This window comes from Cydia splendana, chromosome 2 (assembly GCF_910591565.1).
Source record: "Cydia splendana chromosome 2, ilCydSple1.2, whole genome shotgun sequence".
Lineage (NCBI taxonomy): Eukaryota > Metazoa > Arthropoda > Insecta > Lepidoptera > Tortricidae > Cydia > Cydia splendana.
Genome location: NC_085961.1, coordinates 13,186,422 through 13,212,576, shown reverse-complemented (window position 1 = coordinate 13,212,576; position 26,155 = coordinate 13,186,422). Strand labels below are relative to the sequence as shown.

Genomic DNA, 26,155 nt, shown 5'->3' with positions numbered 1-26,155 from the left:
CTGAATTAGCATAACGCCATCCATTTCAGTATCATACCTAAGTAAAGTCTTATGACAAATGTTTTGAATAATGTCTTACTTATCATAATTTGTATCCTTAGTGACTATTTGGCAGGAACTGCTAGCATTTACATTTATAAATATAGGTCTCGAATGGTCTATGGTCAAAAATAATATGGCAAAAAGTCGCTTTTCCGTAGAAAAATATTAATCCAAGCTAACTATGTAGGCGTAATCTGGGCGCTCTTACTCGTATTGACAGTGACATGACAAGGTACAGTCGACGTCAAAGATATGTTTACACTTTTGCACCTTATTCCTTTGTAATAAGGCGAAAAATGGAAACATATCTTTGACTGTACAGCGTGCATCACGTGCTGTCACAGAGCATTATAATCGCTATAACATACAATGTCGTGGTAAGCTCTATACTGTTGATGTTGGTGAATTAATCTATTATAAATATGCATAACCATCACTGCCTCTTCAAACTGAAGAGTTCATAATGGAATATTCCTTATTCTATTTTACAGAAATATTATTTATTTAACATAGTCAAGTATTCGAATAAATATTATTAAAAGGCTGTCAAACGCAAAACATCAAAAAAATTGGAAATAAGTAATAAGATTGAACTTAAACCTTAGGACTCTGTCAGTTTGAACAGATTTAAATACTCCATAAACTACATTATGGGGTTGAAATCGGTATTTCTTTTGTTGAAGGAGGCAAATTCAACAAAAGCTTCTTTCAATGGCTCTTAATTGATTTTTACTAACGCTTTAGATTGAAATACACAATGCGCCTTTTATTGAGAAATGTAATTTGTGAGACTAGACTTTTTAACTTAAATTTGTATGAATATGGAATTTCTTAAAAAAATAAGTAGGTTAAATGAGTATTTAAGTTACTGTCTATTATTTCGTATTTGATGAAATTTTGGTGTTTTTTTTTTTTTGTTAAGTGTACCTAATTGTTTGCCCAGCGATTTACCTGTATATTGATTTTTTGGCATATTGCTCTGTATGATTTTGTTTAAGTATCAATATACGTCTGTAGTTACAGGTAAATTATTTTCTTGATTGTTGCTGTTTGTGTATTTTTTTAGTTTTTCAATTACCTTTTTATTTCATTTATCTATATGATGTTGGTGTGACTTGGCTATGTTTATTGTTACCTAAATTGTAGAACAGGTACCTACAATCTACTTGACAGAACTTTACTTGATATTCTCAAGTACCTACTTTGCGAAAACATTTACGAACAATACCTAAGTACATATGAAAATCAACGTTGAAACTTGTGAATCATGATAATATCATTAATATCTATCTTAATGTAAATTTTCATCTCGTAAACTTGCCTTCTCCAACGAAACAGAATGAACTGCTTCCTTGGCTACCTACTACGCACATATTTACATAATGTTTCTAGATATTTAGTATCAGGTAACAGGGTGACATTCTTATCTAAGATAGGAGGACAGACGTCAAGGACGTTTGGTTAGTCATGGTTTTCTCAAAAAATCATTTGTCAAATCAACCGATAGTACCTAATATTTCTACAAACAAAACTTCATTAACATTCTTATCCCTTCATCCCATCATATTATCATTCTTATCCAATTTTATTAATGAACTTTCGGAAAATGTTGAGGTATGGTTATTTATTCAGGGGGCATATTTGACTGTAGGTAAGTAAGTACAGAATGACGAGGCATGTACCTACGTTGTCAGAGCTACCATAGGTTCGTTTCCATAAACCTAAATTTAGTACTTGTCTTTTGATAGCAACAACACTAATGTATTTAATGAGACGAGTTTTTAATTCAGATGTCTTGAAGTGGGTAATTAAAACAGTCTATATTTTATTGGCGCAGATGTAGGTACATACCTGCTACCTGTCCTCCTAAATATAAACATGCCTCATACTACAAAAACATTGTAGAGCCATTTGATAGACGTGTTTTATAAATTCTTAAACATAAATATAAACATAATAATTTACACGTCTAATTTTATGTATAAATAACACGTTAAAATACCGATTTACAATTTCAGTACTTAATTTTATCGCCCTCTTCAATTAATTCCTTATACTAACAGCAACATATATATTATAAAGGGCACCCTTTGTAGGGTACACCTAGTTTGGTACATCAAGTGCCTAAAAAGTACATCATGTCTATATTACTCTGATCATGTACAGTGAAACCTGGTTAAGTGGGACCTGGATAAGTGAGAAACCTCTATAGCTGGGACTCATGGTGCGGTCCCGACACTTTAGCACTGAATTACCTCTGTTAGTGAGATAAAACGAACCTCTATAACTGGGATTAGTTGTTGTGATTTTATAGTCACATTTACCTCTATAATTGAGACAGAGAGTGTATTTTACCTCTTTTACTGAGACTATATTTATAAGATTACATTTTCCTAATTGTTTTTTTAGAATTTTATACGAATTACCTCTGTATCTGAGATAACGTCAATCTATGACCTATCTAACTTGGAATTTGATCTATTTCCGTATTCTTCCTAACTCTTAGTCTATCCACAAATTCCGCATTTGCTTAATTGTGTCTAAACGACTTCCAGTTTCATCTAGTTACTTTATGTAGTTAAAACTATCGAAACGAAAGCTGAAATCTTGATAAGTAACAAAAATAAACAAATTTTCATTTAATACATTTCTAAGACGCAATGAAGTCCGTATCAAATTTAATTGGAAATATCTATCCTTTGGAAAATCATTCAAAATAAATTCAAAGAAATATTTAAATAGACTTAAAAAATATTTAGGGACATGGATTATTTTACCTAAACATTTAAAGATAATTACAAAATACCTTATTAACCACCTCTATAACTGAGATATATCCTCTATTCTCACCTCTATTAATGGGACCCTCTGTAAATGAGACAGAAATTTATTTGTACCTGGCTAACTGAGAGCCTGGGTAAGTGGAATACCTCTTTAAGTGAGACAAATCTGCTCGTCCCTTGAAGTCTCACTTATCCAGGTTTCACTGTATTTTATGTAATATTTAGGATCCTGACAAAAGTTTGATACCTTACATAGTTACCTCTATTTATTGTGTTACCGAAGAACCGTACGTAACAAGACCGAAGTCTATCTTTCATTAACTTGTATGTTTTTGGTTTAATAATTCATGATTTATTATCATTATGCCTATTTGTGAATGAGCTGTTTTTGCTCAAGCTTTGCAAAAAGCATCATCATACGGCATCAGCAGTTATGGGATAAGTTAGGGCCGAATCCCTTTCATAATGTAATCATAATGTAATGATTGTCGGATTATCATTACTAATTCATTAGTCATAATTCTGAAACCGTAATATTTTCAGGATTTTCGTAAGGTTATCCTATAGGTAGTATAGGTTAGGTTTGTTTTATGGCAATCCTGAAAAGTTACGCGTTTCTGTGAAAAACCAAATTATGACTAACGAAAATTCGGGCAAACAATACATTATGACTTAAAACTTTATGGGAAACAATAGAGTCCCAGTTAGGGCATATGGACAGTTAAGGACCGTATCGTTAATTATGGAAACAGATAAAACCTGGTCTAACTGTTGACGTGTGTATTATTTTGTATTTCTATGTTCTTAAGGTATAATCTGGGGGTATTTTTAAGCCATATCTGATATAAGAAGGTTTTACATTTATTTTATTTTAGGGACTTTATGATGCTTTCAATACCGTCCAGCAAATACAGGGTGATTCAGGAGACGTGAGCAGGACTAACACTGCGCATTTCGTAAATTATAAGCAACTGTTTCGTATCAGTATTAGTGAGGTTAACTTTAATTTTCTAGTCGTGTTGAAAAAAAGGTTATTAATTTATTTACGACATGCATGGTCACCCTAAAATTAGAATACTAAACTACCGATATTTTGTGTCAAATTTAATGTCATCACTCATCACTGTCATCACGGTCTGGTTACTTTTGAAATCTAGTATCTCACTCAAGTTTGACAGTTTATTTTCTTCGTAATCAAAATGCTGTAATTACGGTTAAAGAGGTTTTATGTTTATTCATCAGGTCTTGTAGGGTGACCATGATTGTAGAGAATTAAATTTGCTCACCAAAAAGTTAGAAAATAGGAAAAAGTGTGGTTGTTTCACCTAAATACGCCGGTGATCGATTAATTATCAGTAACTAAGTGTGCAGGATTAGTCCTGCTCACGTCTCATGAATCACCCTGTATAATTTGGACAAGCCTATCGAGCTTAATTTGAGACTAATCACCGATTCCTTGGTACGATTTAAAGAAACAAAAGGTTAATATGCTGCCAAAATATGTCATCTAAGTGTCCTTTTCATGATTGCTCAATTGAACATCCACAGAATAAATGTGGTGAATTTTTATTTTTACATTAAAACGACTTTTTATGCAACATTTTGGATTCCCGTCAATTTCTGACGCAAGCGAAATGAGAGAAACAGCTAAAAGAATCTACCGAAATCCAAAGCCTAACGGACATTCATGGCGTTGAACCATGGCTAGAGCAGGTCGATAGAAACGCTCCATGATGGTTATACTGTATACCAAAGTCCGGGTTGTCGTAAGTAAAATGCCATATGCTCAAATAGGCCATTGCACCATGCACAGCTCCAAAACTTTTTTTCCCACTAAAAGAAATGATGATTTTTTTTGTGTAATATCTCGTCTTGTTCGCAAACCGCAAATTTTCTTGCAGTATTTGTCCAAAATCGTTGTTGTTACTCGGGAGGATTAGGTAAATATTGTCCAAACCATATGCTTTACGTCGATCTCCCAGGACGAAATGTTACTTATTATTAAATCACTAATTAAACTATATGTGTAATTTTTAAATAAAAATAGAATACCAGAAAAAACGGCTTAGTAAAGTTGTTTCCATAATTAACGATACGCGGTCCTTAACTTACACATCAGTATACAAGGATTCAATTAAAAGTATATTATTATGACATGTAGTACCTATGTGATTTCGAGGCGGTTAATAAGCACAGGTAAGCTGAAAATGATGGTGGCATTGAATGCGTTATGTAAAATATAAATTAATAATTTAGTTACCCATCTACATAAAGGTTAACTAGTGTTCGTTTTTTTCAGCATTAGAAAGAACCTTGCAGAAGTAAGCTTGTGGGTCTGAATCGGGAACTTTTTGCGGTAAAATTTTGAAGTAGGAGTAAATTATAAGTATTGGCCATGCTATATTCAATAATTCCATTATTATTAACAATTAATGAACCTGATAAAAACTGCACACTTACTTCTGTGGAGTTCATTCTATTTCTATTAACAGCAAGAAAAAATACCAAAGTAATCTAAAAGCGAACTATGTATACGTATTATTTATTTTCTGCTCAAATATTATTATGGTATTAATATTTCGCAATAGTTGTTTGAAAAAAGAGTTCACGTACCTACGGATTTTGCCACAGTTATAAAGAATACGGTGCTTTTTGTTATAGGTTATTTAAAAACTGAAAGCTAACAATAATGTGGTAGTGTTTCAATTATATTGTACTACCATATAACACCAACATTAGATAAATTCTATATTTGCAACAGTATCAGATACTAACAAATAAACATGCCATGGATAGCGTCAGACCAAGAAAAGTCTGCAGCGGATTTGATAGCCCACGCAGTGCAAGTGTTATTTATACGATTTCATAGAAGTTTGACGTTTAAAATAACACTTGCACTGCGAGGGCTATCAAATCCGCTGCAGACTTTTCTTGGTCTGACTCTAGCTAGAACTACACAATAGTTAATAATGATTAATTTTCCAGATTTACTTAGAGTAAGTAGGGGAAGAATATTTCAGGATATTTAATAAATATACATTAAATAATAAATACATTTTATATATAATCGTCTACGACTAGAAGAAATTTATCCTTTTTTTAGTTTTATCATTACATTTTATCCAGTTACATATCCCTAATATATATAATAATAGTTATGTAAAATAGCTGATTAACTTTAAATCCATAAACGCAAAATGTGGTACGTAGGAATATTTACATAATATACGATGTTAAATATTTAACGCATGAATGATACCTAAGAACCTAATAAGTTCTTTTTAAATTATTTACTTAGTAAGTATACGTAGACATAAAAGTGTGTATAGATTTTAAGTTGGAATACTCAAATATAGGAAATGTAATTCTGGAATGTATGTATGTTCACAACCTTCTCTATATAAACTCTGTGCACAACCTCTCAACTGAAATTCTGAAACCTGTGTCCGTGTGTAAATAAATGCTCAAACAATCAGGTAACCTGGCTAAATGTCGTCGAATAGTTAGGGTCCGATGCTTTAAAAAATCCGTTCAATATTAAAACTATTTCGGTTCGAACGTCGTTCCGATAGGAAAGTTTTCCTACAAGGTTGTCAGATCAGAGTAAAAAAATATATCGAAAATTGAATCAAAACATATCGAGCTTTATTCGACTTAATAATACGTGAGACGTGAGTAACTCGCTTAAAATAATTTTAATATTAAACGGAGACTCCGGTTAAAGGGTCGCACCGTAAAAAATATAAATGTTTACTAAGCCTACAAAATAAAAAAAATATAGGTACATTTACCTATTATTTTTAAAATAACCAACTAGTTTACCTGATATTCGAGGAAAAATTGGGAAATTAAAATAAAAATCAAATGTAAAAAAACATTTCAAAATTTATTTGTAAGAAAAAGAAAATACTTATATAAAAATCTTGTAACAGAATGCCAAAAAAATCACAACAACAATAGGTCACTTAAATTCTATTTTCCTAAAGTTTTACTGTGATAAAGTATATAACGATTAATATATTATTTATATTTTAATATCGCTATTAATATATATTATTTCACGTATAAATGTAACCATTGAAACGCATAGGTACACAATTTTAAAATTATATTTTTCTACTCGTCGACTGTAATTCTTGAATTAAGATTTCTTATACCAAACTGCAATTGGGTATTTTTAATGTATGGGCTCCCAACTCAACTATAATATTCATTACGATACAGTTTAGTCAACTATAATGAAATTGACCAATCACAGCTCGCCGCGATCAGAGGACGAAACAAAACCATACCTCAAAATAATTATTTATTTTAGGTTGTAAAGTAGAAACAATTGCTTCATAAGTCAGAAACGCGCATGTGACACCCTTAAAATAGCAACATCCATAGACTACGAAAACCACTTAGCGTTGCTTGTTAGTCTCCATAGGCTACGGTGGCCGAAATCGAGAAAACAACTGTCTAAAAATTGAATTTAGCGCCCAGTGTTGCCAGGTCCAATCTGAAAAATCCAGAAGATACATGTCCTAAAAATCAGGAGATTTGAAATAAAATCAGGAGACAAAAAATTATGTCATATAGATGGTCAAGCAAATCTTGTCAGTAAAAAAAGGCGCGAAATTCAAATTTTCTATGGGACGAATATCCCTTCGCGCCTACATTTTTCAAATTTGCCGCCTTTTTCTACTGACGAGATCTGCTTGACCAAGTATAAAAATAATTTTCATTCATATATTAAGGCGTGTCCAGACTACTCCAGACAGAGGTGATCAAATCGACCGATTTGATCAGAAATTAAATTGGTGGCAATTTCCAATTTAATCACCAATTTTAGATTTATTGTGCTATTAGAGCCCCTTAAATTGAATAAATGCCCCAAAACGAAAATACTGGCGTCACAAATTGGTATTCTTGTGTCCGCACTCCATTTTATCGGTAATATCGCTCATAATCGGTAATTTCGTTTCGTTCTGAAACTGTGGCAAAGGTTGATGTTACACTTACACACTACCTACGATTGAATTTATGGCCGCCCTACACTGGCTTGAAGAACCCTGGCGTAAAATTTATGTAATAATATTCAATGGTTGTGAACTTCTAAAATCCAGGAGATTTTTCGGAAAAATCAGGAGATCAGGAGATACACCCCGAATTCAGGAGATATCCTGGAAAATCAGGAGATCTGGCAACACTAATAGCGCCGAGCAAGTACCAGGGCCTCATGAGTTACGAGAAGGTGTTGTTGACCAGCCCGCCGGGGCGCGTACCAATATGAAGATATCGCGGCTGCTCGCGTAGGTATCTTAGCTTTTGGTTTGGTTTGTTTGCATGATTCTACTAGTTTAAAGTATTATTTTTGTTGACGCGTAGAAAAAGTATTGTATACAATAGTGATATAATCAAGCTTTTCAATCTCGTACCTTACTTAGACAACTCAGCAAGCTTCGTTGTCTAAACACGGTACTCGACTGAAAAGCTCTCTATTATATCACGATTGTATAAAATACTATTTTATTATTTGGTTACATTTGTACGGGTAATTAATGTAAAATCACAAATCAACACTTTAATCTCTTGGATTATCTATCTACCACATTAAGGGGATTCATACACTGAAGATGTCCCTCGGTTGGATGCCGGCATTTCTGAAAAATATGAACAATAGTTATTTCTATAGCTTACAAGTACATAGTAATGGAGATTAATGAAATAATTATTGAACTAAAACATACTTAATTCAGACGGAGTAAGTATAAAGACGGAGTAATAGCCAATGACGGTATCGATGTTACATTTTAGACAGATAATTCTGTAGATATATTGCTTTCATTAACCATAAAAACCGGGCAAGTGCGAGTCGGACTCGCGCACGAAGGGTTCCGTACCATAATGCAAAAAACGGCAAAAAAAAACGGTCACCCATCCAAGTACTGACCCCGCCCGACGTTGCTTAACTTCGGTCAAAAATCACGTTTGTTGTATGGGAGCCCCACTTAAATCTTTTTTTTATTCTGTTTTTAGTATTTGTTGTTATAGCGGCAACAGAAATACATCATCTGTGAAAATTTCAACTGTCTAGCTATCACGGTTCGTGAGATACAGCCTGGTGACAGACGGACGGACGGACGGACAGCGGAGTCTTAGTAATAGGGTCCCGTTTTACCCTTTGGGTACGGAACCCTAAAAACCGATGTAAAAAATAAGGATATCACGAACATCAAGGAAAATAAATATATGTAGCATCCTTAAAGGTTACGTTCTGAGTGAAACTGCAGCGGTGCTGTTACTGGAACGTTGCAGCAACGGAAAATAGGACTTGTCATCGACAATCCCCTTGACAAAATGAGGAACGGATTTGAACGTTCCAATCGCGACAGCAATGCAGCAATAACGGCTACGCAACTTATCAAGGAAATCGACAGTGACGCCCGTTTTCCATTACTGCAGTCGCAATTCTAATCTTATCTCTAGGAAAAAAGTTAACAACAATTATATTAAGCTAATTCTACAGTTTCAATCACGTGGTTTTAAACACTCGCATGACATGTTTCGGACTAAAAACACGTGAGTGAAACCGCAAAATTAGCTTAATGTTAACACCATGCACTTCTCATATATATAGAGTGTGTACTGTCTCTTCCCAATATCGTTTTTTCCAGATTGCGATTTGCCTATCAGAAAAAGAAAACCTGTCAGGAAAATAAGCTACTGGAAAATAAAATTAAATGGTAAAAATTGCGAATGGCTAAATTCGTAATCTGGAAAAAACGATTTTCGGAAGAGACAGTACACACTCCTCATATAAAACAAACCGCGAGCGAGGGAGCAGATTCGAACTTACGAATTGATGTGAATTATATCTAATTTTGAATTAAGTATTCTCTCGTTCGCATTTACTCTCTCTCTCTCTTCCCCCAGAAAAGTGAAAATGGGTACCTACCAGTTTTTAAGCAAGCCTTTGTAACTATTAGTGGTTTACAGTGGGCTACACGTCTGTGGTGTACCTGGAATTAATTACACACACAAATAAAGCAAAAAAAAAAACAAGAGATTTCTGTCCTGTCACGTAGGGCTTGATCTCTCGCCAACATCAGCAAAGCGGTATTTAGAACTCAGTCAGACTAACAAACTAAAGAAACCTTTACACCTAGATATTCCTATATGTTACTTAAACCAAGTTATAGTTAGTATAAATTATCTCAGATGATTTTTTCGGGTTCGGGTGCTAATCCGTTAAACAAAAGCCTTTGCTTCTTTTAAGAGCGCTCTACAGCACGTGCCAAAGCAACCATTTCGTTTAAAAAGCAACTATCGTGATAGTATTAAGGTTCAAATTCATGGGACAGCTCGTTCAGAGAACAATCAGGGTGGTCTTGTTTTTGGAGATAACAAAACGTGTTATCTCCGTTATGGGCTGTTTTATGATTTTATGAATTTGAACCATATAAATAGAATGGTAAGTTTGCTTTTTAAACGGGCTTGTTCCCTTTACTTATGTCGGCGCTATTGGCAGTAAGTACTTAGTGTAACCACTGCATAAAGGAAACAATACCTTTTGTTTAACAGATTAGGGTCCGAGCCCGAAAAAATCACCTGAGATAATTCATACTATACTTCTACGTGTATAGAATAAAAAAATTAAAAACTCTTACTCCATACCACTTCACAAAAGTGCTAATTAAATTATTCGAATGGTAGGTTTAGTAAATACTGTAGTCACGATCATTAACAAAACAGAATAAAGCTACATCACCGAACCCAAATGCGTATTTATTTGAGTACTGACATCGTAACAGGAGCTATAGTCCGTTTTTTTTTCAGATTAGGAAATTGGGAGGAAAGCAATTTGTTTTTCTATTTCGGGTTTCACGGGCCTATAAATGGCCCGGTCTTTTGATAGGCTTGCGTGGGTATATAGATCCAACGTGTAGAGGCCCTTTGGAGAGCAATGTCATGCTGAACACCTGCTGGAACCCGTCCACAGGCGCAAGGCGCAACAATAGACACCCATGAACCGGTCTCAGCAGGCATTGGGACTATTGTAGAAAATGTCGTTCCGGGAGTGGGCAGTCAACGTGAAAAAATGTTCAATCGCTGGAAAGTGCAGGGGTCAAAATGTCCATACGGAACCGGCTGTATATGTGGCAAAAAGTAGGTAGGTTAGGTTCGTTAGGTAGCTTCAGATGCCCGAAGGGCAAACCGCCCAGAAATAGGAGCCCCGCGAAGCGGCGCTCCGTCTAGTTACATAGACAGCCGGTTCCGTATGAACATTTTGACCCCTGCACTTTCCAGTGTTTGAACATTTTTTCACGTTGACTGCCCACTCCCGGAATAGAAAATGTGAACAGTATATCGGTCATTCCTTTTTATCTTGGGAATTTCTATAAAATGTAAGGATGCTTGAAGATTACTTTACACCTTGCCGGTGGGACAAAAACTTCAAAACTTATATAGGCGATAAATTATGACTTGTTTTATTTTCGTTTTTTTTTGCCAGTGGAAAAGTACAGTAAAATTAGTGCCAACCACGTCTTGTAAGTGGTAGTTAGAAAGTGGCAAGCAAGCGTGCATTCTAGGGCTGAAGGCATTATAGGTTACCTGTCGCGCGGCATGGCGTCCTCGTCGGAGTCCAGATCGTACATGTCGGTACGCGCGTAACTGCGGTTAGTGTACCCACCCATGTCCACTGAAACATTCAAACATAATTATTACAGCTAAATCAACCAATTGTTTCTTTCCATTATCATTTAAGGACCATGGAGGTCTATTCGAACTTACATTTAGATATCTAAATGATGCTATCATTCTCGCGTGCATTTCGCTTGTACTTGTTCGTTGGCAGAAGCGAGACGCACTAGCGAATGATAACAAAATGACATATAAAAAATTAAAAGTGTAAATACAAATTGGCCTCAAGATCTCTAAATCACCCAGTAGGTATATTTTATTTTAGAAGGTTCCCAAGTAGGTTAAAATGATAAAAGAGACGTTTTACTTTCGGTGTATTTGTTATTCACGAACAAGCGTGTCTATACGAACAAAAAAAATATTAACAAAGCCCAAAATATAGCACGCTGAAATGCAATTTCTGCTCAAATTGAAAGCAGTGTGTTCACCACGTCTGACTGAAGAACCCATAAAACAGGAATTCGTGAAAGAAAGTTTTGTATATGCATATTTGTGACGTTATCTATGAAAAGGGACCTTATTGTCGATGACGCTTACGCCATTATTAACGATGCTCTGTTATAAATACAATGCCGCGGGACGCTGCGCGGCGTAAGCGCCATCGACAATAAGGTCCCTTTTCATAGATAATGCCCCATTTAGTCCTTAATCTGTTAACACAGTGTGACACGGTGAATCCCGATATACTTCTGAGTATATGCAGTATGTGCTAGAGTTGCAAGCGAACAAATGTGGCTGTAGTAGGTATCAGAGGTCGCAGCCAAGCGTGGCGCACACGCTGGCATGCCCCGCGTGCACGTATTCCTGTTCAAAATCTGACATGAGAGGCGCACGGGGCTGACAGGGCTGTACACACCGCTGGTTTCTTGGAATCCATTGTTTAAGGGAACCTTGGATACGAAAGTAGAAGTAGGTATACAAAAACATGTTAGTTTAACCTCTTGCGGAATCGTAATCTTTCTCGGCGTAAAGCGGCGGCAGCATCTGGTGGGGTGTGGGGTAGAGACCCGAGCTGCGTTTCTCGTAAAGGCTGTCTGTGTCGCTGTGTGCGGGCATCCTGGAAACAAGCAAATAATTATGTTAAAGAAGACTTGAAAAAAAACTTTTTCCAAAACAGAATTTAAACTCAAACATGGGTTGATATAATAAAACACAAAAAAAAAACACAAGTTAGAAATTAACGAAGAGGAATATCTGGGTAATGAAAAATACTATGACGGGTTGTATATGCATCATTAAATGAATAATACTACGGCAAAGAGTTTACAAACACTGTTGATTGCTAAGTATCAATGACGAACTTAAGTATCAAATTCTAAATAAAAAACAAGATTAAACAGTAATGTGTGATAATTTTGATAATTGATATCACTTCCTCTAAGGATTAATGACAAATTTTAAGGACAAATCTTTGTGCTACAATTTCACTGTGAATTTTGATGGAATATTATGATTCATTGGGTTCGATAGTTCACAGGGAAGAAAATTATAAATGTATTTAACCACTATAGTTACCAAGGATATCGATAGAGTTTAGCTTTGCCCCACCACGCGTAACACAGTTCATATGGCTGTTCTAATGGCTTTTACGCGTAATGGGCCATAGAACAATCACACAATATAGAAGTTTGTAATAGCGAGTAAGATGTTAATATACCTAGAGTAGTCCTCGAAGCAGCTGTACCGCCAGAGCGCGAACGCCAGCATGGCGGCCGAGATCACCACGCCCAGCGCGACCACCACCCACACCGTCAGCACACCGCTGTCGTTAGGCACTGAGAATTCCTGGAATACAACAATATTGCATTTTGTACCGGTCTAAGGATGGGAGACAAAATCAATGAACTGATCAACTGCCAATAGGGTAGGGCAGCCAATAAAGAGCTACCAAAGTTATCGTTTAAGTACTGATGAAAATATTAATTTGTAAGTAAGAGATAGAGCCGTACTACGTATGACATATTTAACTTATTTCCTAAAGCGGAAAAAAGTATATTCTGTTGGCGAGATTGGGGCTCACGTGTTTTTTAACAGTTCAGTACCTATCGCTATTCTTGGCACTTAACAGATCGGTAACTGGAAGTGTATGGTTTCCACAAATTTAAATGTTGGCGAGAGATCGTCCTGATCGACTTCTTAAATGTGTTGAATAAAAATGTGTTCAGTGAAATATCAGTATTACAATTTATCCAATATCTATCTCAAGCTAATATTTCTTCTATTGATAGCCACTTACTTCTCATGCTTAAATTAGTATTATTAAATTACCTTTTTCCTACGCGGTGTTCTACTAGATTTCTTAAAACGGAGACACTTTGTTATTAAACCCTTTATAAGCCTATTTTGAGACTCACCTCAATACCCATCTGCCTGAACCTGGCCGCGAAGGGATCCACGCCCGCGTACGTCTCCCACATGGCCTGCAAGTCGGTGCTGTTGAGCCGGGTCCCATCCTCCTCGTCTCCGTACACCAGCGGCACGGAGAACCGCACCTGCGAGCACTGCTCATAGCCCGGCCATGCCACGTTGCAGAAGGAAGCTGAGATTAGCTGAGTGATCTCTGAACTGGAAAAAGATAAAGTTGATTTTACATGGGTTTTACGCAAATCATGAATTTTACTATGTGGAATATCTGCAATGAGTGCAGTACAGTTGCAGAACATTCTTAAAATTTCCGTCCGGTAACTTTCATGACCAAATTCAAAGATCGAAGGTTTTTGTTATGAATTGAGTTTTAAATATTTCTCGTGTTTGTCAATGTTTTTAATTACACTTACTAGTTAATAATGTTGTAATAACTAGGTTTATGTTAATTAGGTAGGTACCATACAATTGATAAATATTTGTTCGCCATTGTAATAATTCTTAACGAAGAACACATAAGACAAAATATATATTCGTCATTATATATATATATATTTATAATAATATTAAAATACGTAATGTTAAAATATTGATAACGATTGGAAAGCTATGGGCTTTGTGAGGTCTACAACTAGGTATATTTATCTTGATTTGCATCAACAACTCATCGCATAGCGTTCTAATTATATTTACAAGCGTATAATAGCGACCTTTCGAGTATCTTTATTGAGAGCAAAAATAGCATTTAACGCGCCACTAACTTTTTACGTCACGACGTTGTCGAGATATTTTAATCAATACACCATTATTCCAGTTTTAGGAACCTATAGGATCTATAGATTGACCACATTCATGTACGTTCTATGTAATATGATCAGACGCGAAAAAACAGTAGAAGGTATTACTTATGGATTGTTTGGATGGTTTATATTTTACTCAATAAGACTAGGAATTTGACCTGTGAAAACTATTCGCTTCATTTGTAAGTATGTGCTTTAAAAATCACGGACGATAATTTCAATTACCTTGAAATGTGTACGTTATTCCAACTGAATAATATTAACTTCCAAATAAACAAGTGACTGACGATGACGGAGTTACGACCTCGCAGAATTATGCCAACGTACTGCATCTGGCCGCATGCCAACAGTTTGTTGTTCAGGTCGCAGATAAGCAGCTCTTCAGGTTATCTTTCAGGGTATTCCTGCATGTATTATTCATGTCATGTTGTATTTAAATACTGTGCTGTTTGCGGTACATGGATGTTTATCGCACCTGGTGTATATTTAGCGCGCTGTCAAGGCTGTTGTAGGCGTAGCAGCCTAGTGAGTGAGGTAGATGAGCTAGACATGCAACGGATTTCCGCTTTCCATTCAACCTTTTATACTTTTCGTATTGAAAAGGATCAACTACGAATATTTCCATTCAAATTTATAACTGACTTTTCAAAACTCTTATTTAATTATTAATTGATATTTAATTAACTCTTATTAATTGAAAGCGGGAGGTTTTTGAAGTAAAACTTCTTTAGCGGCGCTGTGCACTTTTTGAGGTGGGGAAAAAATGTTAAACTCGAGACAGCGTAAGACGTAACCCTCTCTTTCTACCGCGCGGTGAAAATGTATGCCTGAGCCTGCTGTTTCGTTTAGGCGGCGCAGGGCGCTTGCGTGACGTCACGTGTGACGGACAATGTCACTGTGTTTTTATTTTTTGATTTAAATGCCATCTAGTGAGTTTCCCTCAAACTGGTATTAATATAACTGTAGTACTCACAGTGATGTGCTTGGGGGTTTCAAGTAATGCGACGAAATAACGCTAGATGGCGTTAACCTCAATTATACACAGTGCTGCAGACATTTTGCACTAGATGGCGCTGTTATTAATATTTTGAGTTACAATGTCGTTGAGTTTTCACTTCTGCCGGCACTCCCGGAGTGCAACCCGTTGTTTTTTTTATTATTTGTCTATTAGCTTTTATTAACTATTCGCATTAGTAACTTGCACGTATTACGTATTTAGCATGTTATTAAAAATGATTTGTAGGTAGTATGTAGGTATGTATGTTTACTCCAGTAAAAACGTGATTCCTTCGTGCTGTAATGTAGGTATAGGTACTTACATAATCAATTACCTTCTTATAACGAGTTGACGTAATTTGTGTATTTTAGTTCATATCCTATGAAAGTCAAGACCAGGTTTTATATCCTTTGTTCATTGTAATCATTGAGCAGCAACAGCACGTACGGTGGCGTTCAAAAGTGCATGGATAGATGTCGACCGTAATGCCTTCGTATTACGGTTGAAACATGTCCATGCAGTTTTGAACGCCAGTTTATGTGTGTTTAATGGGATATTCGGTAAAAAATATATATTATGTGGGAGCAGTGTAAACGTAAAGGTGCTAATTTATATCGGGGTTTGATATCGTCAACGTTTTGTTAAATATAAAAGCCATGCTGATATATGTAGTTTTCAGGCTAAACAGTTACATTGGTACAGTCGAGGTCAAAGATATGTTTACACTTTTGCACCTTACTCCTTTGTAATAAGGCGAAAAATGTAAAGATATCTTTGACGTCGACTGTACAATAAAATAACTTTACAGTTCTGACTAAGCGACTATTAAGTATTTAATGTTTAAACACCAGCAGGTAACTGGAATACTTTTTGCGACCGTGCTTGTAAGCGCAGTATAATATAAATCATTGTTTTGCAAATGACGTCCTATCTAGGCATTGGTAAATGTAGGTGCCAACCCATTTCTTGCCTTTTCAAACAAACAAACAACCAACACTTACGCTTTTACGATGCACGAGAAATTAAAACTTATAGCTATAATATATAGGTAAGTATGCAGGTGCACATCATCATGTGTGACAGCGGGGACAATGGCAGTGAAGTGCAGTGACGGGTAGATTGATTCAGATTGACTGATAGCTGATGTTGTGTCGCTGATAAGGGGATTCCTGAGGCCTCACAACATTGTTTTAAACATGTAACGGCTAGGTATGGATTAGTATCGGGACCATGGTGAATAATGTTAGAACTTGGCTGTATTATATTAGCTTATGGATCAAAACTTGTAGATATGATACATATATAAATGTATTATAATTAATGTCTCGAAATCTAAATTGTAATCCATGGTACACATATTAGGTACAGATGTAAAATCGGAATTACATGGACCATTCAAAATATTACCGAGAGTAGGTACTAGGTACCTACTATGTTCAGGTCTCACGTTTTTTTTTTAACTGCGAGCACGTCAATGTCCAAAATACACTCTTTAAAAACCAATTTTATAAAAATCGCAAAATTTTAAACATCCGGATAGTATTGTAATTTAACATATTACACTAGTATGAATTATAATAATGATTATGGCCGAATAATGTAGCATTTTTAATTCCATAGAATGGATGTTTAATCATCCATTCCAATCGACTAAATTGCCGGAAACTGATGACGCATGTCAATCAACGCGAATAAAATATACATGCTTTGTTACCTATTATTGTGCGGAACATCAATAAACATAAAACACTGACATTGTACAATTGGACCGCACGTTGACCCTTGAAGTAAATTTGATTTACAAAACTTCTTAGTAGGCACCTATGGCGGTTTTAGCTTATAGGTATTCACATGTCATTGGTAATATTGTGCAAGCAGATAATGATGCCGTTTAATGTTATGCCGTGATAGGTACTTATTTATACATTATAAGATAAGGGTCAAACAGATCACTGTGTTATGTCTTTCCTGTAGACATACACGAGAGTTAAGGGCTATAAAGGCTAATTTTCTTATTTAACCCTTATCCACGTGAAAAGGTCCTCCTTTTATTTAAAGAACTATGATAAAATCATTACTTACATGCCCACAAGCTGCTAACTATTGCCCACAGGAGAGAAAACTAGTGTGTTATCGCGAACAGCACATTTTTCTCTCCTGTGGGCAATAGTTAACAGCTTGTGGGCATGTAAGCAATGATTTTATCATAGTTCTCTAAATAAAAGGAGGACCTTTTCATGTGGATAAGGGTTAAATAAGAAAATTAGCCTTTATAGCCCTTAACTCTCGTGTATGTCTACAGGAAAGACATAACACAGTGATCTGTTTGACCCATAATGCGCTAGCTTCTAAAACTTTTAATTTGTAAGGCCTCAAAAATTTATTGATTTCACAACACGCCATCACAATCTGGGGGTCTACCGCGAAAAAATCGGATTTACTTTATCTAACCTCTTATCACTCTTGCATATTCGAGCGATAAAGAGGCAGGTAACTAAATTACGATTTTCGCATTTCTCGGTAGGCCCTTGTTGACAAACTGCCTTGATGCATCAATGTCATATTTTATTATGTGTGAAAACTTGTCAAAAACAGTTTAAGACACAGTATGTACCTCTATGGTTTACAGCTGAGGTAATATTAGGTCATTACCTATGAAATTGGCGTTTTGTTCGGAGAATTTCAACGAAACACGAATTTCCATACAATTAATTTTGCGGATATTTTTTTGATGGCTAATTCAAACCAAACAAAATTTTTCCAGTAATTTTTGACACCTTTAAGGTATGTTTTCAATATCTCCATTTCTTGAAAATTGGTACCATTAGAAAAATATAAGTAATTTTAATACTCGAACCGACAGCACATGAAAAGACCTATTTTCAAGGCTTAATTCTGAACACTTAACAATAAAAAATAACAATTAATTGTATGTAAAATCGTTGTTTATTGAGTGCACTGTAGTTTTATTGTAATTGTGTATGTACTTTTGTAAAAAAAAAAAAACTAGGATCAGACTTATATCTATGAACAAAAACGCCAATTTCATAGGTAAGGACCCAATAGTAAACCAAAGAGTAAGAGCTTAGTGCAACAGTCTGGCGGCAGAACATTGCAGACTTTTTACTTCATGAACATTTTAAAAGCGGCTTCATGTAAAAAATCTACGCAGTCCATGATTTATAAAATGCAAATATACACTTATACAGGCTGACCTTAGCCATTGGACACACCCTGAAATCCCACGTAGGGTTAGAAAAGATAAAAAAATAAATTATGAAACAAAAGTTATTTCCAATAATCAACAACAAAAAGAAATATACTGTATTAAACATTGGCAGTGCTTTTGACAATTTGTTTGAAAATGTGCGGCAATGATGACATTTGTCAAAAGTCAGAATCTTATTAATGTCATAAATAAAAAAGATAATCAAAACGGTCGAAGAAGGTTTCATACTATTTATTACCTCAGGAGCTACTAACACATACAGTTTGCTCCAAAGTAAAAAAATCGTAATTTTTAATTTCTTCGTAACCGCTACACTGATTGTTATGATACTTTGTATACTGGTTCTAAATACCCTAATGCATATGTACATTATGTACATTTCGGCTTTGTCCAATGGCTAGGGACACCCTGTATAGGGCTATTCTACATGACAAACTCGTAGGTATCTAACATAATAAAACATTACACTGATTTAAACACCGATTTAAACTTTCACGATTATTAAACATTATCAAACTACACAGAGACACACAACACAAAAAACAGTACAGTAGAAAAGTGCGGGAAGCCATTGAAATCAAAAAACATTGCAATTTTAATCGGGACGAGGGTTTTAAGATCTCATCCACATGGAATCCAGTCATTAGTAAATGTAAGCGGAAACGAATATCGACAGTCGATAAATCGAATATCGTTAGTGTTGTGTGTCGACAGAGTAACATCCCTAGTGCGCAAAACGTTCAAACTGATAAACATGACCAAGTGCGGGTAGTTCGAAAAACTCGCGCGGCTAGAAGATGTTGATGTCAACTTGAGCCAGTCTTCTCCGAGACCACGGGGACAACGCCGTTCTCGAAACGTCGGAGGTAAATCTTAAAACTTAAATACGCGATTAAGTCCCGTTGTGTAGTTTGATAATGTATAATAAAACATTTATAATGATTACCATAGAAATTCGTGTTACTAACTAATAGTTCAACTCACCAGATCGCAAAGCTTCCGCGGCCTTCAGCGTAATGCCTGTTGAGGCCTACCCACTAGAGCCTATTGAGACGGATTGAAGTTTTATACTACACTATCATTGGCTGATGCTATTTACTAAAACGATATTCTATCCACAACAATTTATTACTCGATCTCTTTATTATAAGAACAAATAACTTGTATCTTTCATAAATCTTTGTATTCTAATATTAAGTTCATATTATACCCCAGTCTTTTAATGATTATATTTACAACATTTCATAAATCGATATGTTTCTTTTTTTCACTTTTTCTGGCTTTCGTAGCCGGTGCCAGAGTCTAGATAACCGAAAGTGCATAGAAAAAAATTGTATCTCTAAATCTCATACAAGTTTTTCTTCTGTAAATTTGACTGGTTTGTTTAGCACTTCAATTGTATTGTCGGCTTTGACCACGCAGTTTGCTTTGGCAACTGATTCATTATTGTTAACGTTGTCTCTCTTGCCTTCTTCCATTTCTTTATTTTCAGATTTTACATCATTGTTGTTGTCTTGATTAGCCTCTGGCAGATTTAAATCAGATTTCTTAGTAGCTACTTTGACGACAAGTTTAACATTAGCTGGTTTCTTTTTCTGCGAATTCTGTGGATAATGGTGCAGAATTGCTGTCGTGTCAAAGGTAATTTTGTCATATTTTACAATCTCAGTCGACCTCTTCTGCTTTTGTGAGCTAGGACCGGGGCCTAAGTCTACTTCTATATCGCTATTAGGGGTTTTCTTCTTTTTATTCCTAATTTCGTTCTCTAACGTGACGCAGTCTATAATTTCTTTAGTATCCTCGAGTAAATCTAGAGCTATATCTTTACTTTTTCTAATATTTTCCATGTAACTATTATAGAGGTTCATATCGGTGGTGTTGTTCTGTTTTAGTGGGAGCGAGTCGGGGTGTTTTTTCTGTTCGGTTCTGCCATCAGCCGTGTATCACAATTGCTTGTGGTTGTGCTGTGAGCGATGGTCGTGCTTCGCCGCGGCCTCCTCGCGCGCGGCGTGTGTTAGCTATGTTTGAGACTGAACCATTGAAACGCTTGTCGTCTCGGTCACGATCGTGGGCACTGGGAAGTCGTCGCTCGTCGAATCGTAAATAGGAAATTCGCAGCACATTATACACTTCAAAAACTTCGGCACTTCCACATATATTGCCGGAGGTATCGGTATCAGAGGTGACGTGGATGCTTTATAATATAAGTAATCTGGATTATCACGGTATTTTTCGTCCGCCGACCGTTCTAGCAATGGTATACCAGATAAGAATAATATGATAGCCGTAGTGAATAATGGCGATAATATAGCTATCCATTCAATACCTTCGATAACATTTAGCGATATAATGAATATACCCCACCAGAGTACTACTTCGCCGAAGTAATTGGGATGTCTGGAAAGACCCCACAGACCGTCATTGCACCACTTGCCTTGGTTCACTGGATCTTGCCTAAAGGCAAATTTTTGTAGGTCTGCGTATGTTTCTATTAACAAACCAATTATAAACACTCCCGCGCCGGCCGAGTCTAGCGTAGTCATGGTTTTAGGTGACTTAGGGAACGAGTGATGAGGCGAGTTAATAATGATAACGGGTAGACTCACGATGAAAACCCAGAAGGCTTGGAAGCTGTAGAAGACTGCAAATCTTAATGTGTTACTCTTACGGTCTTCAAATTGCTTGTCACGGCCGATGTGATAGATTCTGTATATGAGGTACCCAGATAAACGCACTCCCCAGAGGCACACGAATGTGGTCACCATCAGCTGTCTACTATCGTAGTTTTTGAGGTGATTTCCACCTTGTCCGAGGAAGAATGTGAGCAAGGCAATGATGATGAAGTTAGCGCCGCCAGTGAAGTCCGTCACTTTATCGCTCTGGAATAGCGACGCTATCGTGAAGAACAGAATTTGCATGGCAACTGTCATCATCGCGCTGATGGCGAAGTTGTTCCTGTCTATGAGCGGTTCCATCTTATTTAATTATTTGACACTAAATGTTTGACAATTTGGCCTCAAAGAATACTGGCTGCATCGATTCCCCCATGACTATGTCGCATTGCCGCATTTCGGTGTTCACTTGTTTATCTATTTAAAATTTTATGGCACTGTGGAGTGAGAGTTAACCTAGCGATCGACATGAGTAGGAACACATATGACTCCGAAACATAATAGTAAAATATGATATAATTTTGTTTTCTTCAGGTTTGTATGATTTATTTTTGGGAATGTGCGTTCCAGCGGGTGTTCTCGCGCGAGGGATTGCACTACTGAAATAGACCTGACGTTTGCAACACGCACGCGCGTCGGGGCCAGTCGCGCATGCGCGAATAGACCTACTCCCAAAAAGCCCGTGAAATTAGTAAAAATCCTCGTGGGCTTTCCAAAAACACAGTTTATAATCTAATTAATGCTGAATTTATTGTAAGATAAACTTCAGAAAGGAAATTTTGAAGTGTTTAGTGTTTCAAGCGCATTATTGTTAAAGTGACCTGTCTTTTGTTAGTTGGTCAAAATAACGTAAACAAAAATATTAGGTCACAGGCACCTGCCCCGTACGGTGGCAAGTGTAGGTAATGTTCTTTTAATAAGCTCGTCATGGAGGACAAATATTTGGATACCTATTATTTCTGGAGAAAATATTTGTGATTGGGTTTATTTTGGTCTTTTAGTTCAATGACTAGTGTCTTACTAGAGTGGTTCAGATTATAAACTGAATCCCTGAATCCTGAATTATATAATTATATTCAAACACGCACAGATTTTACTATAGTACAGTCACCATTAAATAAATAGTGACAGCCAAACCGAATATACCTGGGCATTTGCACTTAAAAGTGTACCTACCATTTACTTTTTTTCGAAAATCCATCAACTTTTGGGTTATTTTTACTCAGAATCATGAGGACTATCGATTTCAAAAGAAGAAAAATGTGTCCTTAAATAATGACAGTTTTGTAACGCATTTTCACATACATTTTGTATGGATCGTTACAAAACTGACACCCAAAATTTGTACGAAAAACTGGGGTTTTTTCTTTGTCTCATTTAATAGTACTCGTGATTCTGAGTCTAAATAATACAAAAGTTGATGGTTTTTCGAAAAAAAGTAAATGGTACCATTTTTTTCTGAATACCCCCACCTAACGTATCACGCCTTTGCTACCATAGAAATAAGAGAGTGTCTCGATATATTTGGCCATTTTGGTCTTCACCATCTATTTCATCGTGACTGTACACCGAGACATTAAGTAATAATTGGTATATAGATTGATATCTTGGGTATTGTTTACCTAGCCATTTTCTAAAATATCTATTGTTCTTAAACAACAACTAATATCTATTGTTCACTGTATTGCTCTGATACACCAATATACGGAAAATTTGTTAAAAAACTATAAAATTAATGATTCACAATCTCGTACGTGATAGATAAGATACTCGTAGACTAAACTAAACAACATTCATTTTAGCAGAAACATGGTCACTTGATAACAAATATTAATATAAACTAGGTAAGTATATAGATATGATAGTATCTATGTATGTTTATTTGTCATATGTATATGTGTAAGTTTATCAATATAGTTTATATTCATTTACTTTAAAAGACATTGCACCTACTTCATTTTTCTGTAGTAACCCATTGGTTGACTGGTAGAGAATGCCTCTTTCTACCTTCATGTATTGTGCAATAAAGATTAAATAAATAAATAAACAAACACAAACGTTTATCTTTGCAATATACATAGTTTAAAATCGCATAGCGGGTGGCTAGAAAATAACTGCATTCCCGTTGCCAGGGAGGTTTTGGGATTATACTGAGCAACTTTTACTATGGCACCAACTCCTAAATCGCGAAAAAAAAAATTCGGCTGTTTCATACATTTTCATACATTCATACAATTTTCTATGGGAATGTAATTTTTTTTCGTGATTCTGAAATCTGGTTGGTCCCATAGTAAAAGTGGCTCAGTATAATCCCAAAACCTAATATAATCTGGCAACGGGAATGCAGTTATTTTTTAGCCACCGTGTATAGTGAATCTCGATGTTTATTTCTTATCGTTGGATTATAATATGTATCGCAAGCGATGTAGACTAAGATAGATAAACAACTAACAAATGCGGTCATGTTCACAGACAGTCTTTGTTACAATCATACGTGCTGCCCGCGACTGCGTTTATGTTGAATTCAAACATACACACTTTCACATTTGTATAATATTAGTAAGAAGTCGGATGGAAACTTATCTTAATTATTACAAATACATTATTATTTTATTGTATTATACCTATAGGTCTTTGATAGCTTAATTCATATAGTCGTCTGCCTATTTATCATAGTTATTTCTATTCCTAGGTACCTATAAAGATTGAGGGTGCTAAATTATGGAAGCGGCGTCGAACACTAACTAGGACATTTACTCACTACGAATTGAAGTACCTAAAATCTTAGGTACAGCGTTGCAAGCCCTTAGATTGGTAGGTATACAGGGCCGTCTTAAACTATGCCGGGGCCTTTGGACACATAAGAATATGGGGCCCTTTTGGAAAGTAAAGAAAGCAAATTAAACTAACATTTTTCTACTATGATCTTCTATTTATTATGAGTAATCAAATATACTGTCACTGTCTGTCCTTCGGGGCTCCCTGAGGTTGGGGGCCTTGGGCACGGGCCCCGTGTGCCCTTATAGTAAAGACGGTACTCTTGGTATAAGTATGTCCTGTAGTTTCATAAACTTGCAGTTGGAAACTAAAGGGTTCACTCGACTGTATAGTGTAAACGCCTAAGCCGCCGGCTAGCCTAATGACTAGACTCTTTGATCTCCGAGATATGACAGTAGTGTCTTGAGTGTAGACTCAAGCTATTTTGGCCCACGCGGCCCAAGTGGGTTGGAATTCTTATTTAGACTTCTAAAAATAGATTTGAAAAATGTACAACTAAGCAGTAGGTAATACTAGAAAGTACTTCGAAAACTTCTAACAATAAATACTTCTCGTTCATTATGGTTATGTTATGGACTTTACATTGCTAGAATAAACTGTTAGGTGAATAACGGACGTTTGATTTACCTATTTAATTAAGCTCCTGATTCATTTGTTTATTGCATGATATCTTTAACACTAGTCATACATTCCTACAAATGGTACCTCATTTGTCCTTATATAGTTCTACTTAACAGTAAATTGTTATATTCTAATACCTACTAGTATTCGATCACGAGGGACAGCGACCTCCAATAAACTGCATAGACACTTTACGAATGAACTTATTGAAAAAGTGTCCATGTAATTTTGCAGCTGGATGCGCGTAACTATTTCTTATACAGGTTGTCCCTAGCCATTGGACAAAGCCGAAATGTACATATGCATTAGGGTATTTAGAAACCAGTATACAAAGTATCATAACAATCGGTGTAGCGGTTACGAAGAAATTAACAAATTACGATTTTTTTACTTTGGAGCAACCTGTATGTGTTAGTAGCTCCTGAAGGTATAAATAGTATGAAACCTTCTTCGACCGTTTTGATTATCTTTTTTATTTCATCATTGACAATGTCATCATTGACGCACATTTTCAAACAAATTGTCAAAAGCACTGCCAATGATTAATACAGTATATTTCTTTTTGTTGTTGATTATTGGAAATAACTTTTGTTTCATAATTTATTTTTTTATCTTTTCTAACCCTACGTGGGATTTCAGGGTGTGTCCAATGGCTAAGGTCACCCTGTGTAGGTACCTACTATAAATTTAGCGAATGATCAAGGATGTTGATACCACAAACGTGTTGAAGACAAAAACTGAAGAAATTTTAGAAAATTAAAGGAACCTAACATATCAAAGTGGACCAAGTTACTTAGTATTTAGTTACTAGTATCGAAATATAAACTCACGTGGTGTTCAAGCCAGGTTCAACGCCGTTCGCGTTGATATACATGGTAGCCATGTCAGCCACGAGTTGGCGGAACTGGTCGCTGACGTGCTCGAACTCGGCGAGGGTCAAGCCGCCCAGCTGCACCGTCAGGGTGTGCTGGGGCTCGGGGAGCAGGGGCTCCGGCTCCGGCTCGGGTTCTGGCTCCGTGGCCGGAGGAGCTGGGGAGAATGTTATTTTGAAAATATGTATATATGTCGCAGTCGGATCGTATAATCCGCCGTATTACATTACGGCTAGCCGTTTTCAAAAACAGGGGCGTTTTGAAATGCGGCGGTTTAACGATTAGCCGGATTGAATGCGGCTGAATGAG

At 36.0% G+C, this 26,155-nt stretch overlaps 2 protein-coding genes across 3 annotated transcripts in view; both read right to left on the bottom strand.

Moving 5' to 3' along the window:
* Positions 1 to 6,692: 6,692 nt before the first annotated feature.
* LOC134804384 (uncharacterized) overlaps positions 6,693 to 26,155 on the bottom strand; it is a 36,928-nt gene continuing 17,465 nt past the window's right edge. Inside the window, exons 4-11 of one of the 2 annotated variants that reach the window (XM_063777428.1) lie at positions 25,805 to 26,003; positions 13,868 to 14,078; positions 13,171 to 13,298; positions 12,452 to 12,570; positions 11,424 to 11,511; positions 9,766 to 9,829; positions 8,016 to 8,470; positions 6,693 to 7,255 (exon numbers count right to left, since the gene is read on the bottom strand). In XM_063777428.1, the coding sequence (XP_063633498.1) occupies positions 9,811 to 9,829; positions 11,424 to 11,511; positions 12,452 to 12,570; positions 13,171 to 13,298; positions 13,868 to 14,078; positions 25,805 to 26,003 (764 nt within the window). In that variant the 3' untranslated portion in view covers positions 6,693 to 7,255; positions 8,016 to 8,470; positions 9,766 to 9,810. The remainder of the gene's footprint in view (positions 7,256 to 8,015; positions 8,471 to 9,765; positions 9,830 to 11,423; positions 11,512 to 12,451; positions 12,571 to 13,170; positions 13,299 to 13,867; positions 14,079 to 25,804; positions 26,004 to 26,155) is intronic. The other variant, XM_063777425.1, reaches the window with a different exon arrangement.
* On the bottom strand, positions 20,743 to 22,417 carry LOC134804509 (uncharacterized). Its single transcript, XM_063777588.1, has one exon. It carries the CDS (start codon positions 21,876 to 21,878, stop codon positions 20,922 to 20,924), a length of 957 nt encoding a protein of 318 aa, XP_063633658.1. The 5' UTR covers positions 21,879 to 22,417; the 3' UTR covers positions 20,743 to 20,921.